The 17,827-nt window shown below is 38.5% G+C and overlaps 1 protein-coding gene across 6 annotated transcripts in view; it reads left to right on the top strand.

Annotated features, from left to right (window-relative positions):
* Window positions 1-17,827, top strand: part of OPHN1 (oligophrenin 1) — a 603,167-nt gene that overhangs the window by 174,734 nt on the left and 410,606 nt on the right. For all 6 annotated transcript variants that reach the window (XM_033439137.2, XM_033439136.2, XM_033439135.2 and 3 more), the window contains one exon: window positions 16,423-16,518. In XM_033439137.2, the coding sequence (XP_033295028.1) occupies window positions 16,423-16,518 (96 nt within the window). The remainder of the gene's footprint in view (window positions 1-16,422; window positions 16,519-17,827) is intronic.

Raw genomic sequence — 17,827 nt, 5'->3', positions numbered from 1 at the left:
AAGCTTCCCCCCCTGCCACCCCCGTGTCCTCCAGTGAAGGGGCTTCCTAGTGTGTGGAAACTTTTCCTCCTTCACAGCTCCCTCCCAGTGGTGCAGGTCCATCCCTATTCTTTTGTCTCTGTTGTTTCTTTTTTCTTTTGCCCTACCTGGGTACGTGGGGAGTGTCTTGCCTTTTCGGAAGCCTGAGGTCTTCTGTCAGCATTCAGTAGGTGTTCTGTAGGAGTTGGTCCACATTTAGATATATTTCTGATGTATTTGTGAAGAGGAAGTTGATCACCACATCTTACTCTTCCGCCATCTTGAACGTCTCTTATGAATGCAAATTTTAAAGTACAGAGGGTCATATAAAAATCATTGTTGGACCTACCCCTAAAGATGAACATTCTGTCATATTTGCTTCATTGCTCTTGTTCACTTAAAAAAAAAAAGCACAACGTGAGAGTTACAAGTTTTATTTGGGACAAAATGAGGACTGCTGCCCAGGAGACAGCATTTCAGATAGCTCTGAGAAACTGCTCCAAGGAGGTGAGTGGCAGGGAGCCTGGTTATATAGAAGTTTTGTAACAAAGGGCAGGTAGATTAAACATCAAAAGATTATTGTTAATTAAAGAAAACCAGATATCTCAAGTTAAGGAATTTAGTGCTTTTTCTATTTATGGGGAGGTGCAAGTGTCTGGGCTCACTGAAATCATTCCTTTGATATGCACCTCAGCTATCTGGGTCCAGTATCCTGTGTTTTCACATCCTGAGTTTCCTCAAGGCTCACTGTAGGGAGTGGCTGCAGTCTGATGCCTGCCAAATGGCAGGTATTATTTTTGGCCCTGTGTTTCCTCAGGACTCACCAGCTCACATTGGCGGGATGCAATCGTTGATGACTGTGACATCCTTTGTTTAAATATTCTATATATCAGTCCCTTCTCTTGGTTGGAAATTCAACCAATGTTTGGGAGACATTTCATGACCAAATTTTGTCCCACAGTACTGGGAGGCTCATCCTAGATCAGGCGAAAGTTCTTGTTGCTATCCCACACCAGGTGTTAATTTCTGGATTAGGCCCTGTTGACAGTTAAAGATTCTCTGGGTCCTCTGTCTTACTAATCTACTATGACACAGGAAATATTTTCCTTTGTTGCTTCTTCCCATATCTAGAATCACACTATTAAAATTATTTTATGAGTCACAAATGTGATCTATTTTCTCAAGATGTTTAGCCATCATCAAATTTGTTGGAGGCCTGGTTACACATTGAGTACTGTAAGAGACAACCATCTTATAAAATAGACAGGATATAAGTAATGCAGTTAGTAATATTGACAAAGACATAGTGCAGGAGGGAGACACAAATCATCAACAATTTGGAAACTAAGAGCAAATTAAAACAATTATTAGGGGACTTCCCTGGTGGCACAGTGGTTAAGAATCTGCCTGCCAATGCAGGGGACAGGGGTTCAATCCCTGGTCTGGTAAGATCCCACATGCTGCAGAGCTACTAAGCCCGTGTGCCACAATTACTGAGCCTGTGCTCTAGAGCCCGTGAGACACAACTACTGAGCCCACACGCCACAACTACTGAAGCCTACGCATCTAGGGCTCGCCTGCCACAACTACTGAGCCCACATGCTGCAACTACTGAAGCCTGTGTGCCTAGAGCCCATGCTCCACAACAAGAGAAGCCACCAGAATGAGAAGTGCGAACACCTCAATGAAGAGTAGCCCCCCACTCGCCACACCCGGAGAAAGCCTGTATGCAGCAATGAAGACCCAACACAGCCCAAAAAAAGAAAAAGGAAGAAAAAAACTGATTAGTTGTAATTCAGTTGCAATAAACCATCAAGTTCATAGGAGAGCCAGGTGGAGAAGCCAAATTCTGGCAGGGTTAGGTAGAGAGAAAAAGATAAATGTTTTATCTTTGTTTTACAAAGGTATACTTTATCAACTTGTAGGTCATAACGTAAGAGAAAAAGTTTTTCTGAAAAACAAAGAGTAAAGCTAGTATATTTCCCAAAGTCATAAAGTTATAAATTATATTCATCAGTTCATTCAGTTCCATGTAATTGATTCCTATTGATATGGATGAGGTATTCAGGTTTTCTGTCATTTGTTATACAGTTCAGTGGTATTATTTAAAGGCCATCAGAAACTTATGTTTGTTACAAAAAGTTCTTTTTATGAGTCTTCTTGAAAATCTTCATTTTGTAAAAGCATCCAGACAAAACTTAAAATAGCAAGATTTAAAAATTAGAATACAATGCAATTAGTAGGAAACTTGGATATTTCTGTGACATATAACATTTTAGAATAAATAGAATTTTGACTGATAACATTATATCAGGGCATATCAGATGTTAGGAATTCCATATCAATTTTGGAATATCTATATCAATGACATTTATCCATACACTACAACCTAAGTTTCATCTCCAATCACTTGACAAATTTTCTGAAGTAATTAAACATACCAAATAAACTTAGTTTAACATTCCTCTTTAAGATGTCTCAGAGACGTTCCTTCAGAGCAGCCCAGAATCAGCTGGAGGCTAAAAGAGCTTTAGTTGGAGTTTAATATTTGGTAAGTTTGTTAAAAATATCAAAACGGTTTTAAAACACAACAGGTCACTCTGAAACAATACTTATTCATTTAACCAAAGTCTAAAAAACATTACTTAAGGGCACAGAAACTCACAAAATCTATTACCAAAAAGGAGCACTCTAAGAAACTTTGTTCAAATCCCAGTCTTGTACCAGCTTACTTAACAACAAAATCTATTTACTTAGTTAACTTCAATCTAAATTTAATTAATCCTGACCATGCATAAAACTTTTTTTTCCCCTCGTGGTTTCTTTCCACAATCTTTCATCACTTTCTGTTTTCATATCAGCCTGTCCCTTATTTTTCTATCCAAATAAATCAAGACATACTTTCTTTCTTTTCCCTCAATAAAACGTAATTCCATTCCTCATATCTTCTTTACTAAAAACACACATTCTCTTTTCCTACTGTACACTGAAGTGTTTCCATATTATTCGTATTAACTTTAATTATGTGTTTAAATTAGAATCCTCAACTCTTAAAAACCTTAATTTCTAGTGAAAGTTAAGAAGTAAGCAATTGTGAACTGTCTTTTACATTAGTATTCTGTACATTGATGAACATAAATACCAGTGATAATTTCTAAAAACATTTGTTTTCTTATAGAGGCTATCTCAGGGTGGCACCAAACATTGTCATTAATAGTCCTAAATACCTTTAGTTTCTCTACTTAGTAATTGATGTCTCAGTATCTCATTTTTTTTGGAAATTATCTAGCTATTCAATAAACTTTCAGCACTTAAATTAGCACAACTCTAGAAGTTATCAGATATCTGAAGAGGTAATTTTAAGTAGACATTTCTAAAATCTATTTTTAAAGAGTTTACCCAAAAGCTCTCATCTCATTTACATTCAGAGACTCATCATATCAAGTTATTTTTCTTGCAACAGACATAAGGTCTTATTTGACTTCTATTAAACCTAGGTACAATAAAGTATTATACTTAATATTGATGACTCTAACGGCATGTCTATATTAATTAGATCAACAAACAAACTTTAATACCGGATGTCAACTTAATATTGAATATTTCCCAGTTCACGTGAACCTGAAAGTCATTTTGGCCGGTTTCTTTATTTGTAAGTGCTTTTTAAAAAATATTAAATAGAGCTCTTATAAATTCAATTTTCATAATACTTTCCAGAGGTAGAGATATATCATATGTATAATGTGTACACAGACATAAACAGGCAAAACTAGAGATCTCATGGCTTCATTAAAAAAAAACTTAGTTATGAATCAGGTATTACAATATAAACTTACTAGTTTACAAAGAACAGTTGGAACACATTAAAGTTGCTTGCTTAGATGACTAAGGCTTTACTGTTTGTAAAGATTGGCTGAGGGAGCATTCCCGGTGGTTTGAATTTTAAAAGTGCCACTTTGCCATTGTTTTCCCCTTGGTTTCAGGTCTTGCCAGATTGACCTAATTAGGCTCAGTCTCAGGTCCTTGTGGCCTGGTTTGTAGAGATTTGCAAGAGAAAGATGGTTGCTTTTAGTTTCCCAAAGAACAGGTCTGTCACCCATAAGATACTAAAAGATTTTATCAGTGACAAGATTTCTAACTTATTTTATGAGTTCTATGTTGTAGAACTTTAGAGTTTAGTTTATCATGCCTTCAAAGGTTTGTATAAGGCATTCAGCAAAGACCTTCTTTCTGAGTTTACAAGTTAAACCCAGAGCAAAATCACTATTTTTATTTTTATTAGCTCTTTAATGTTAGTTCCCAGTTTTCCTTATTTGTATGGCTCAAGTAACCCTATTGGTGTCTTTTAGTACGTTCAATTAATATTTCCTGAGGGGAAGATTTATATGCCTTGTCTTATAAGTCCATGCAGGGGAAGTATTTCCCAGTGAAACATGCCTATCCCCCAATATAATTAACCAAAAAAGATGTATCCATCTTATATAAAGCTCATTTATATATACCAATTTTATATACTTTCATCTCATTTCTGTCAACTTTATACCTTTAACTTTACTTTTCATTAGGGTCCAATCAACAAGCTTACAGGAGGAGTTCTAGGAGTTTTTCTTCTTTTTGTTCCCTGTCCATTTTATCTATTTTTATATAAAAGTCTTGTTACCGAGTCCTAGCTCGCTTTGCTTGTTGGCCTGGCACAACAGGCCAATAAATCAGGAGACGAGGTGTTGAGGCAAGGAATAGTGACTTTATTTGGAAAGCAGGCAGACTGAGAAGATGGCGGACTAGTGTACCCAAAAAAACATCTTATCAGGGTCTGGATGTCAGATACTTTTATAGAACAGAGAGGGAATGGAGGTGAGGGAGTAAAGTAAAAAGGCCATTTATCTTGCAAGATATCTCCTTGCTTGGTCTACACTGGTGAGGGGATACGTTAATTTCTTCTTTTCTGCAGCCATTCACAGGTGGGCAGGGTCAGAATGTCTCTCTGAGAGCTGAACAAAGGCCTTTTAGTTTAACAGTCAGGCAGAGGGGCAAGGTTCCCTGTTGCAGGCCATTATGTATGCTTACAGCTATAGACAGTGATTATAATACTAACAAAAGGAACAAAAAGCAAAGGTTAAAGTAAAAGAAACAGAACCAACATGGAGTCAGAATTTGCTCTTCCCTGTTACAGGCTCTGGGATCCCCAGAGTGGGCTTGAGCCAATGAACTCAGACCCTTTGGCCTAATTGTTGTCCCAAATAATCGTTGGTCAGGTATCTTGGTGTAAAGAAAAAATTTTTTTCTAGCCCCTTAAATATATTTTAAAACTGGGATAAATAGAACAGACTTGTTTGGCTTTTAATGTTGGGGACTAGTATGGGGTTCCTTCTGGCCCATTTAACCTTAGGTAATGTAGTAATATCAAAACCTTGTGTTTTAATTACATAAACGTCCATTTTATTTATCCCATTTTAAATAACCATCTAAATATTTCTTTATTCGAGATAATTCCTTTAAAATTTCTATCTTGTTGGAAATAGTATCTAGATTTTCCTTACAGGATTTTTCCTGTTAACATTAATTATTGTAATGCTTTTATTAGCATCTGTAAGACCCATTGAGGGAAAGCACAGACCACAAATGAAGCTTCCCAAACCAGTTTTTCTTACTTGTTTTAAACTAAAGAATTTCTTAGGTTAATCATTAGATATATTTCTTTTTTCCACCTTTAATTTGATTTTTTTTGTTTTTATAGGTACCAATAAAACAGCTGTTTATAATGAGAGTGCTCTAGATTCACAAATTTGTTAGTTTCTCCAATTTTAAAAGGATCCATCATTTGGCCATTAATAAAGTATATATATACTGATTCAAACTATTAAGATGCAAGAGGCTTCCCCATAAGAGAGTGGGGGAGAATGTAATCTAAGTAAAATCTGGAGAGTTTACTCTCAAACAGTATGGCAGAGATCAAGTTTTCAAAGCACATACATACACACACACACACACACACACACACACACAGGCACACACACACAGGGAACGTACTAGAAAGATCAGGTAGAACATTTACATCTGAAAGACAGTAGGGCGAGATTTCCTTTAATTTCCAATTAAGTAAATACCAATTGATATAAAATTGAAAACCCAGGCTTATAGGTCTGGATGGTTAACTCACATTCCTTAGCAAATTCCAGTGGATCCTGACTCAGATCCGGAAATTCTTTAGCCAAGGCTCTAGGTTCTGCTCAGGTCCATGATGTGTACATAAGCACCGAGGATGGCTCACCTCTCCCTGTAATAGGTTTCTCATTAAAGGGAGCTATAATCACTTCTGACTTTTTTATCTTCCTTTGCTGGGGAAGAGGGAGCAGCAGGAGGTGGAAGAGTTGGAAGAGAAAAAGAGGTAGCATCTGGGCCAAGCAATTCTGATAGAAGAGGATACATGGGAGGAGCAGAGGGAGAGACAGAGTCAGAGACAGGGTGCTAGCAGCCTTTTTTAGTTCTGATATTGTTGCAAAAAGTTACTCTATCATTTCCTCTATTAGAAGCTTCTAGGTACCAATCAAAATAAGCATTCCATTCAGTCTGTTTGATCTTGTGGCAGGCTTTTTTTAACTGTGTGCGCAAAAATAGCAATTTTGGAATATCAGAAGAACCCCAATTTGGCCATTTTAGGTTCAGATCTCCTTTAGTATAATTTCCCCAGTTAACTAGGTACTTGCAAGTATGAGCTCCGTACAGTGTTATACATGAATCTGTCTGGGGTGTTAGTCGGAGGTTGGTTTTCTGACGCCCCTTGTTTCTGTGTTTGAGAGATTCTATTTCCCATTTTAAGTTGAATTTGTCAGGGATAAAATTTACTAATGAAGTTGTGTGGTGGGCCAGTGTGCTGCTTGTGAGCTTGAGTCCTCTAGGTATCACCCTAGAGTTGTTTCAGTGCTTTTATGTGTCTCAGTGTCTCCCTTCAGTGGTCTAAGACCACTGGGTGCTCAGATTTCTGAATGGCCAATTCTTATCTGCAGCCCCTGGATGAGCAAGTGTTTTTTTTTTATTTTTTAAAATTTTTGTGTGGTACGCGGGCCTCTCACTGTTGTGGCCTCTCCCGTTGCGGAGCACAGGCTCCCGACGCGCAGGCTCAGCGGCCATGGCTCACGGGCCCAGCCGCTCCACGGCATGTGGGATCCTCCCGGACCGGGGCACGAACCCGTGTCCCCTGCATCGGCAGGCGGACTCTCAACCACTGCGCCATCAGGGAAGCCCTAAGCAAGTGTTTTAATTAATGAGAGGGTTTCCCTATGGGACCACTGCATGATATGAGGCCTCTGCCTCCACCACTCCCGTAAATTTCTTAGTCGCCTGAGAAAGCTGTAACCGGCTGGGAGGAGTCTTGTCCCTTTTCTTTGGAGCATTGCTTTCATGTTATATCTTCATTTTTATCTTGACAAATTCTATTAAGGCAGCTGAACTGAGGAAAAGTGTCAGATCAGCCACTTACCTAACCACTCAGCCAAGACCACTCAGTCTCTTAAAACTAAGCAAACCCTGGTATCTTTCAACCAGCACCTCCCTCCCCAGTATCTTTCACCTGGGTGGGTATTCCCTGGTATCTTTCAGCTGCTCCCCCCACCCCAGCCCAGTATCTTTCAACTGGGCAGGGGTAGGTACCTGCTATATACCACCAAATAAAACTCAGGATGTTCAACCAGCATTGGAGATCTGAGAACCAGGAGAGATGTACCCAAATTCGTCTGGACTCTCCAAGGAGCCCGACGGGTGCAAGGGGCCTCTGCTGGTACCAAGGCTTTGATTCCTCATAGAGTTCAGGTGAAGGAGAGAAGTCCACTCTGGGTCCCTTCATGGTTGCCATAATTGTTGACAAAAAATGCACAACGTAAGGGTTGCAAGTTAAGTTTTATTCGGGGCAAAATGAGGACTGAAGCCTGGGAGACAGCATTTCAGATAGCTCTGAGAAACTGCTCTGAGGAGGCTAGAGGGGGAGCCAGGTTATATAGAAGTTGTGCAACAAAAGGCAGGTAGACTAAACATCAAAAGATTATTGTTAATTAAAGAAAACCAGATATGTCAAGTTAAGGAATTTAGTGCTTTTTCTATTTATGGGAAGGTGCAAGAGTCTGGGCTCACTGAAATCATTCCTTTGTTATGCACCTCAGGTATCTGGGGCAAGTTTTCACATCCTGAGTTTCCTCAGGGCTCACTGTAGAGAGTGGCTGCAGTCTTATGGCTGCTAGATGGCAGGTATTCTTTTTTTTTTTTTTTTTTTTTTAGCTGAAGGTACAATTTTTTTTTTTAACATCTTTATTGGGGTATAATTGCTTTACAATGGTGTGTTAGTTTCTGCTTTATAACAAAGTGAATCAGTCATACATAAACATATGTTCCCATATGTCTTCCCTCTTGCGTCTCCCTCCCTATCCCACCCCTCCAGGCTGTCACAAAGCACCGAGCCAATATCCCTGTGCCATGCGGCTGCTTCCCACTAGCTATCTACCTTACTACGTTTGTTAGTGTGTATATGCCCATGACTCTCTCTCGCCCTGTCACAGCTCACCCTTCCCCCTCCCCATAACCTCAAGTCCGTTCTCTAGGAGGTCTGCGTCTTTATTCCTGCTTTACCCCTAGGTTCTTCATGACATTTTTTTTCTTAAATTCCATATATATGTGTTAGCATACGGTATTTGTCTTTTTCTTTCTGACTTACTTCACTCTGTATGACAGACTCTAGGTCTATCCACCTCCTTACAAATAGCTCAATTTCGTTTCTTTTTATGGCTGAGTAATATTCCATTGTATATATGTGCCACATCTTCTTTATCCATTCATCCGATGACGGGCACTTAGGTTGTTTCCATCTCCGGGCTATTGTAAATAGAGCTGCAATGAACATTTTGGTACATGACTCTTTTTGAATTTTGGTTTTCTCAGGGTATATGCCCAGTAGTGGGATTGCTGGGTCATATGGTAGTTCTATTTGTACTTTTTTAAGGAACCTCCATACTGTTCTCCATAGTGGCTGAACCAATTCACATTCCCACCAGCAGTGCAAGAGGGTGCCCTTTTCTCCACACCCTCTCCAGCATTTATTGTTTCTAGATTTTTTGATGATGGCCATTCTGACTGGTGTGAGATGATATCTCATTGTAGTTTTGATTTGCATTTCTCTAATGATTAATGATGTTGAGCATTCTTTCATGTGTTTGTTGGCAGTCTGTATATCTTCTTTGGAGAGATGTCTATTTAGGTCTTCTGCCCATTTTTGGATTGGGTTGTTTGTTTTTTTGTTATTGAGCTGCATGAGCTGCTTGTAAATTTTGGAGATTAATCCTTTGTCAGTTGCTTCATTTGCAAATATTTTCTCCCATTCTGAGGGTTGTCTTTTGGTCTTGTTTATGGTTTCCTTTGCTGTGCAAAAGCTTTGAAGTTTCATTAGGTCCCATTTGTTTATTTTTGTTTTTATTTCCATGACTCTAGGAGGTGGGTCAGAAAGGATCTTGCTGTGATTTATGTCATAGAGTGTTCTGCCTATGTTTTCCTCTAAGAGTTTGATAGTTTCTGGCCTTACATTTAGGTCTTTAATCCATTTTGAGCTTATTTTTGTGTATGGTGTTAGGGAGTGATCTAATCTCATACTTTTACATGTACCTGTCCAGTTTTCCCAGCACCACTTATTGAAGAGGCTGTCCTTTCTCCACTGTGCATTCCTGCTACCTTTATCAAAGATAAGGTGTCCATATGTGCATGGGTTTATCTCTGGGCTTTCTATCCTGTTCCATTGATCTATCTTTCTGTTTTTGTGCCAGTACCATACCGTCTTGATAACTGTAGCTTTGTAGTATAGTCTGAAGTCAGGGAGCCTGATTCCTCCAGTTCCTTCTTTCGTTCTCAAGATTGCTTTGGCTACTCGGGGTCTTTTGTGTTTCCATACAAATTGCAAAATTTTTTGTTCTAGTTCTGTGAAAAATGCCAGTGGTAGTTTGATAGGGATTGCATTGAATCTATAGATTGCTTTGGGTAGTAGAGTCATTTTCACAATGTTGATTCTTCCAATCCAAGAACATGGTATATCTCTCCATCTATTTGTATCATTAATTTCTTTCATCAGTGTCTTATAATTTTCTGCATACAGGTCTTTTGTCTCCTTAGGTAGGTTTATTCCTAGATATTTTATTCTTTTTGTTGCAATGGTAAATGGGAGTGTTTTCTTGATTTCACTTTCAGATTTTTCATCATTAGTGTATAGGAATGCCAGAGATTTCTGTGCATTAATTTTGTATCCTGCCACTTTACCAAATTCATTGATTAGCTCTAGTAGTTTTCTGGTAGCATCTTTAGGATTCTCTATGTATCGGATCATGTCATCTGCAAACAGTGACAGTTTTACTTCTTCTTTTCCAGTTTGGATTCTTTTATTTCTTTTACTTCTCTAATTGCTGTGGTAAGACTTCCAAAACTATGTTGAATAATATTGGTGAGAGTGTGCACTCTTGTCTTGTTCCTGATCTTAGAGGAAATGGTTTCAGTTTTTCACCATTGAGAATGACGTTGGCTGTGGGTTTGTCATATATGGCCTTTATTATGTTGTGTTTGGTTCCCTCTATGCCCAGTTTCTGGAGAGTTTTTATCACAAATGGGTATTGAAGTTTGTTGAAAGCTTTTTCTGCATCTATTGAGATTGTCATATGGCTTTTATCCTTCAGTTTGTTAATATGGTATTTCACATTGATTGATTTGTGTATATTGAAGAATCCTTGCATTCCAGGGGGAATCCCGTCTTGCTCATGGTATATGATTCTTTTAATGTGCTGTTGGATTCTGTTTGTTAGTATTTTGTTGAGGATTTTTGCATCTATGTTTATCAGTGATATTGGCCTGTAATTTTCTTTTTTCATGACGTCTTTGTCTGGTTTTGGTATTGGTGTGATGGTGGCTTCATAGCATGAGTTTGGGAGTGGTCCTCCCTTTCCTGTATTTTGGAAGAGTTTGAGAAGGATGGATATTAACTCTTCTTTAAATTTTTAATAGAATTTGTCTGTGAAGCCACCTGGTCCTCCACTTTTGTTTGTTGGAAGATTTTTAATCACAGTTTCAATTTCAGTGCTTTTGAGTGGTCTGTTTGTATTTTCGATTTCTTCCTGATTCAGTCTTGGAAGGTTTTGCTTTTCTAAGAATTTGTCCATTTCTTCCAGGTTGTCCATTTTATTGGCACATAGTTGCTTGTAGTAATCTCTCATGATCCTTTGTATTTCTGTGGTGTCATTTGTTACTTCTTTTTCATTTCAAATTCTGTTGATTTGAGTCTTCTCCCGTTTTACCCTGATGAATGCAGCTAATGGTTTATCAATTTTATTCATCTTCTCAAAGAACCAGCTTTTAGTTTTATTGATCTTTACTATTGATTCCTTGTACTATTTTTTTTTTTTTTTGGTACGCGGGCCTCTCACTGCTGTGGCCTCTCCCGTTGCAGAGCACAGGCTCTGGACGCGCAGGGTCAGCGGCCATGGCTCACAGGCCCAGCCACTCCACGGCATGTGGGATCCTCCCGGACCAGGGCACAAACCTGCGTCCTCCGCATCGGCAGGCGGACTCTCAACCACTGCGCCACCAGGGAAGCCCTCCTTGTATTTTTTAACTACAGAAGGTTTAATTGGCTCTTTTAAAAATATCTCCAACACTCTATTTTTATTTTTTATTTGGTGACACATCATTCTTATTCTCTCCTTTAGTTATTAGGCATGGTTTAGTTTAATTCTTTGAACATATTTAAAATAGCTAATTCAAAATCTTTTTTTTTTGAAAGTCCGGTGTCTGGGCTTCCTCCTGAATAGTTTCTATCGATAACCTGTTTTTTTTCTTGAGTATGGGGCAGTATTCTCTGTGTGACTCCTAATTTCTTGTTCAAAAGGGTACATTTAGAAAAATATAATGTGACAACTCTGAAGATTAGATTCTGTCTCCCTCCCAGGGTTTGTAATAAGTGACTCTTATTGTTCTTTGTTTTTTGACCTCCTGGACTATATCTGTCTTAAAGTCTGTACTTTTTGTTGTGTGAAGCCACTGAAGTCTTTGATAGCTTAGCTTAGTGTTCTGCTAATGATTGGACAGTGATTTTATTAAACAATTTTAACCAGTAAGTCTCCCAGCTTTTGCTGAAAGGCTTTGTGTGTGTTTTAAGGCATGCCTTCAACATTTGGGCAGTAAATTTACAATGCTGCCTTACCATTCTCTCCTTGCTTGTACAGGGCCTCAAATTCAGGCAGAAGAGAGAGATTAAGGCCTTTTCAAGTCTTCTGTGGGCAAACACACAACCCTGAGTGTGCATACATTTCTTTGCATGTATGTGTCTTTCTAGATTTCTTGGAATAGTTTTCAGCTTTGCAAAGACCCCTATGAGTATGTCTTTCTCTAATTTGTCATTCTTTTTTTTTCTTAGCAGGTGTTTTGTTCAGCCACTTTATAAGTCCAGTTTGTACATCACTTCAGGTCACCACAATCTTAAACAATTTCAGATGATTGTTTTTGTAAATGCTCCAATGGCAGCATAGTTTACACAGAATGAACTTTGCATTAAGAGAAGCAAAGACAAACTCTAAGAATGGAGCTTTCTGTACCTGTCAGACTGGACAAATAGTAATCATTCTCTGAGAGTGGGGCCTTGTGAACCTCCAGCTCAGTTCTGCCCTCTCCAGTGGCTGCCAAACTGTTGGTTTTCATAGATACTGTAGTTGTGAGACTGTTGGTTTTTTTTTTTTTTTTTTTTTTTTTGCGGTACGCGGGCCTCACACTGTTGTGGCCTCTCCCGTTGTGGAGCACAGGCTTCGGATGCGCAGGCTCAGCGGCCATGGCTCACGGGCCCAGCCGTTCCCCGGCACGTGGGATCTTCCCGGACCGGGGCACGAACCCGTGTCCCCTGCATCGGCAGGCGGACTCTTAACCACTGCGCCACCAGGGAAGCCCGAGACTGTTGGTTTTTAGCGTTATTGCAGAGATTGCAGAGCTGGAAAGAAGGTGATTTGATTAGAATAACTTAATATATCACAAAATTCACTGTTTTTATGAAGATTCACTCTTTTGTCTTGAATATACAACCCTTAGATTGTTAAGCTTTAGTTAATTTATATAGTACTTGTGAGATAGATATATATATATATATATATATGAGACAAAATACTTGGATCCAGAATATATAAAGAAATTTTATAGCTCAATAATAAGAAAATAAACAACTCAATCATAAAACAAGCAAAAATTTGAACAGACCCTTTGTAAGAAAAATTATTACAAATGTCCGATAAGTACATGATAAGATACTCAGCACCATTAGTCATCAGGAAAATGCAAATTAAAACTATAGTGAAATACCACTACACACCCATTAGAATGGCTAAAATTAAAATTAAGAAGTAAATAACCAGATGCTGGAAAGTATGTGGATCAACTGAAATTCTCATACATTGTTGATAAGAATACAAAATGGTACAATGGCTTTGGAAGACAGTTTAACCTTTTCTTATATAGTTTAATATACATTTAGCAACTAACTGTAAAACACATTCATTGAGCTCCTAGGGTGCACTCCTTGGGAGAAGTGAAAACATATGTCTCAGAAAGAATTTTACATGAGTGTTTATAGCAGTTTTTATTCATAATAGTGAAAGGCTAGAAACATCACAAAAGTCCCTGAATAGATGAATGAATGAATTATGGTATATTTACACAATAGGATACTACTTAGTAACAAGAAGAATGAATTACTGATTCATGAATTACCAAGACATCCTGCAGACTTAAATAAGTTGGAAATAAAAGAGGATATTCCGTATGATTCTGTAGAAAACTATAATGATAGAAACCAAATTGGGATCTATATAATATGAATTAGTTAACTAATCGATCCCGTTTATATTCTGCCTCATTCCCTGGAAGCTTCAATTGCCTAAAAGGCACTATCCAACTACATTCTAAAATGAGCTAGGAAAAGATGAGGGAAAAACATCATAGAAGACACACGAATAAATAAGAAGGTGATTGAGGGAGAACTGACAAAGATAGCTTGAAAAATTATGAGATAGTGGCCTTGTGGGTGGGGGTGGGGCAGTATCAGGGAGGATATAAGGATGAATTTACATGGTTTGGAGTGGTGCAGCGAATTTTAGGACGATAAAGAAATAAATGTCCCATCCATGATAAGCATTTCTAGGTTATGTGTTGATTCTTTGTAGTCAGGAAGTCACCCAACACATTAATCTAAACTATATGTCTTTCCTGGCATTTCCCTCAGTACAGAGGCCAAATAAATGAGACCTTCTTTCCATGAAGAGCTGTTAATTTGTGTTTGTATTTTTGTGCATGTGATTTGCTTCATGGTCTCATTTTTTGGGTTTGTTTATAAGGTGAGGATAGTAATACCTACCTTTAGGTACTTGGGAAGAGTAAATGAAAAGTGTTTGTGCAAAGTCCTTCATAAACATTTTCAGGCTCTGTGCAGATGTAAGGTAGTGTTTTGAAGTCCAAGAAATCTGGAGAAGAGTGTTGGTGCAAATAATGAGAAAGGGAATGAATATAACTCCTTTCTCACTCCATGCCTTTACTTACAAAATACTATAAATGTTGAAAATCATAATATTTGTGGTTTCTAAAATGTTCATATAATTCTAAATGAGGAGTGATTTATAACTGTACCTTGCTCAGCTCAATTTACAAAATCCTGGTATTTGTGAAAGGACAGTACAATGAATATCATATATAATTTCCCTGAGTAAAACAGAGCACATGGGAAACTCTGGCCTTGCATTTTTTTTGCTGCTGGCCAAAGAGGCCAGAGAAAAGTTTTCCAGATATGGAGGCAGTTTTGTGTTCTCTTTGCTGATGAAAAGTGGAAGGCAGGGTGTGCATGCTCCTCTCACATTTATATGGCCTGATTTGAAGTGGAAAATGTGATTCTAAAATGTGGAAATTTGAAAACAAATGGTAACCTGGTCTGCAGTTTCCAATCTCTGTAAAGTATTATTATTATTGTTGTTATTATTGCCAATTATGTGTTCAGAGGGTCAAGGATCTAAATACTAAAAATAAGTACTCCTGAAAATGGGACATAGGCAAGAAGGTAATAAAATTCTTGGCATGTTTATCTGCTCCAGACAAATGCCTAAGCATGTTTTATTGTTTTTAACCATGATAGCCTAACCATGATAACTTTTCATTGAAAGGACTGTTGTTTGCATTGTCTCCCTTTCTGTTAGAGTGAGAGCAGAAACTTTCAGTAGCTTGTATATCTGATAGATATGAAGGTGGAGGATGATGAAGCTAAGGAGTGAAAGAAGAAATAGGAAAAGGGGGCCAAAAATTACCAAGAAGCTTGATCTTTCGTAGAATATGGTCTTAATGTGTTACTTTAGTTGGTGACAGCAGTGCTCCTCAAACTCTAAAGAGCATATGAATCCCCTAGGGATTATATAAAAATGCAGTTTCTGATTTTGTAGGTCTGGGGTGTGACCTGGGAATGTGTATTTCTATCAAGCTCCCAGGTGATGATGATACTGCTGGCCTGAGAACCACTCTTGGCATAGCAAGATTGGAGGTTTGGCTGGATATACCGGTGAATGTCATATTTTAAAAATTTCAATAAGGATAATTTGTCAAAAGCGTAGCTAATTATGATTTAATTTTATATCATCATTAAACTTCTGTGTAATAAAATTCAAAATCATTGACCAAAAATAAAAACATCTGTCTGGCCATACCACCCTCAATTTTTCATCAATTATCTCCTTATTTTAGGTCCCTTAGTGCATACTCTGTGAGCAAGTTAAATTTGTCCCTCTGCCAGATAGTATCTTAACCCAGGCTGCCATCTGGTTAATGTGTAAAATGTCCAGCTGTTACTACCTATGTTGTCATGGGAAATGCCCTAGAGATGCAGACAGACCACCGGGCTTCTAGTTACAGCTCTTCCAGATAGCTCTGGAACCTGGAGTTATTTTTTTCTTTGTACAATTATTGTGGATATTTCTTTGGTAGAGGTAAGAAAACGTCTAGTCCATTGTCCATAATAGGCACTCAATAAAGCTTAAGGAGACTCTCTTAGGAGTACAACTAAGTAGCTTTAGGTCTTACAGGCTTTGGGTAGAACAGGTCATATAGGACAGGGATTGAATATAAAACATGTACCATGACTTAAACAAAGGACTTCACTAAGCTGCCCTACTTCATCTTTAATGTGTGGTTTTAGTTGCTCAAATTTTCTACTGAAGGTCTGGTCTTTGGTTTAACGTCTTGCAATGCAACTTGCTACCTGCTAGGAGCACTTCCCTTTGTTTTTCTCCTGTCTGCTCTAACAGAGATGAGGAAATCAGACAAAAGGCAGCAGTATTGACCATTTCTCCTGTTTCCCTTCCTTTACAGATTACTCCTCTGCTGTTCAGAAATTTTCCCAAACGTTGCAGTCCTTTCAGTTTGATTTCATTGGAGACACTCTGACTGATGACGAGATTAACATTGGTAAGTCTTCAGCTACATATGGCCATGTGCCTCTCATAGCAGGTCTGAGAAAAAGCAGCTTCCTTGGTCTGTGGGTATAGAAAACTTGGGCATCTTTAATCCCTGTTGTCCCCTGTTGTGCCAAGCTCCTGGGAGGCTGCTTAAGAAACATAAAGAAACATTCCCTTGTAGTCCCATTTCCTACTTACACAAAAGCAATCAAAAGATATCCCTTAAACCTCCACTGAGGTCTTTGACTCTGTCTGCAGGGGAATTTTTCTTTAAAGAATCTAACACACGAAAATAGATGTTTTTGTGAAGGATAAAGAGTGATTTTTTTTTGTTTTTTTTCGCAAAATAATTTAGAGTAAGGTTCTTCTAAGGAACAAATTCCCCGAGAAAGTTTAAAATTAGCATTTATATATGTACAGCTTTTAAGGCAACAGGAGATTTGGCATCTCTCTTTGGGAGCTGAACTTAATAACTCGCTTTGTGAGCTGCATGATGTTGGACAAGATATTTCTTCTCTCTGAGCCTTAGTCTTGTCCTCTGTAAAATGTGGTTAATATTTATCTCTCAAGGATGTTACAATTAGGAGATTGAACAGTGGAAGTAAGAACTTTGTGTTTGTTATGAAGTTAATTATGGCCCTTGGGCCAATCTTCTCTGCCACATTTTTTTGTAAATAAAGTTTTGTTGGAACACAGACTTAACTGGAACACAGTTAAATATTGTCTGTGGGTGATTTTGTAGTACAACGGCAGCATTGAGTAGTAGTGGCAGAGACTGCATGACTTTCAAAGCCTCAAATATTTGCCCTCTGGCCATTGAAAAAAAAAGTTTGGTAACCACTGAGTTAATTGTCGTGGTCCGAACGTGCATTGGAAAAGAATTTCCAGACACAGGGCAGAATGTAAAGAAGGTAGAATTTATTAGAGGGAAAGGTCGCTGCCAGAACGGCAGCCCGACTTCCTAGTAGTCTGGGAGAGTCGAGCCGGAACATGTGCTATTGATTAGTTTTTATAGCCAGAAAACAAAGGAATGGTCCGAGGTGAAAATTTCATTTACTTATTGGTCAAGGCACATATACCTTCCTTCTATAGGGTGCGAGTGAGGCAGGGCATATGCCTTTCCTTATTTGGGACAGGTCCAGTTGCCCAGGTGGGCGTCGCCCAGGTGGGCTCAGGAATTTTGTAACCATCCTGACATGGTGGGGAGGGAGACTAAGAGTCGGGTAGGGGGTGTAACGCTGAAACTTTTTCAGGCAGGGTTGTCCTTTGTCCTTGAAGTACCATTGTCCTTGCAGTACCACATTAAAGAGTTAGTGTAA

The sequence above is a fragment of the Orcinus orca genome, chromosome X (assembly GCF_937001465.1).
Source record: "Orcinus orca chromosome X, mOrcOrc1.1, whole genome shotgun sequence".
Taxonomy (NCBI): Eukaryota; Metazoa; Chordata; class Mammalia; order Artiodactyla; family Delphinidae; genus Orcinus; species Orcinus orca.
The sequence above is the reverse complement of the archived record's forward strand: the minus strand, read 5'-3'. Positions and strand labels throughout refer to the sequence as shown.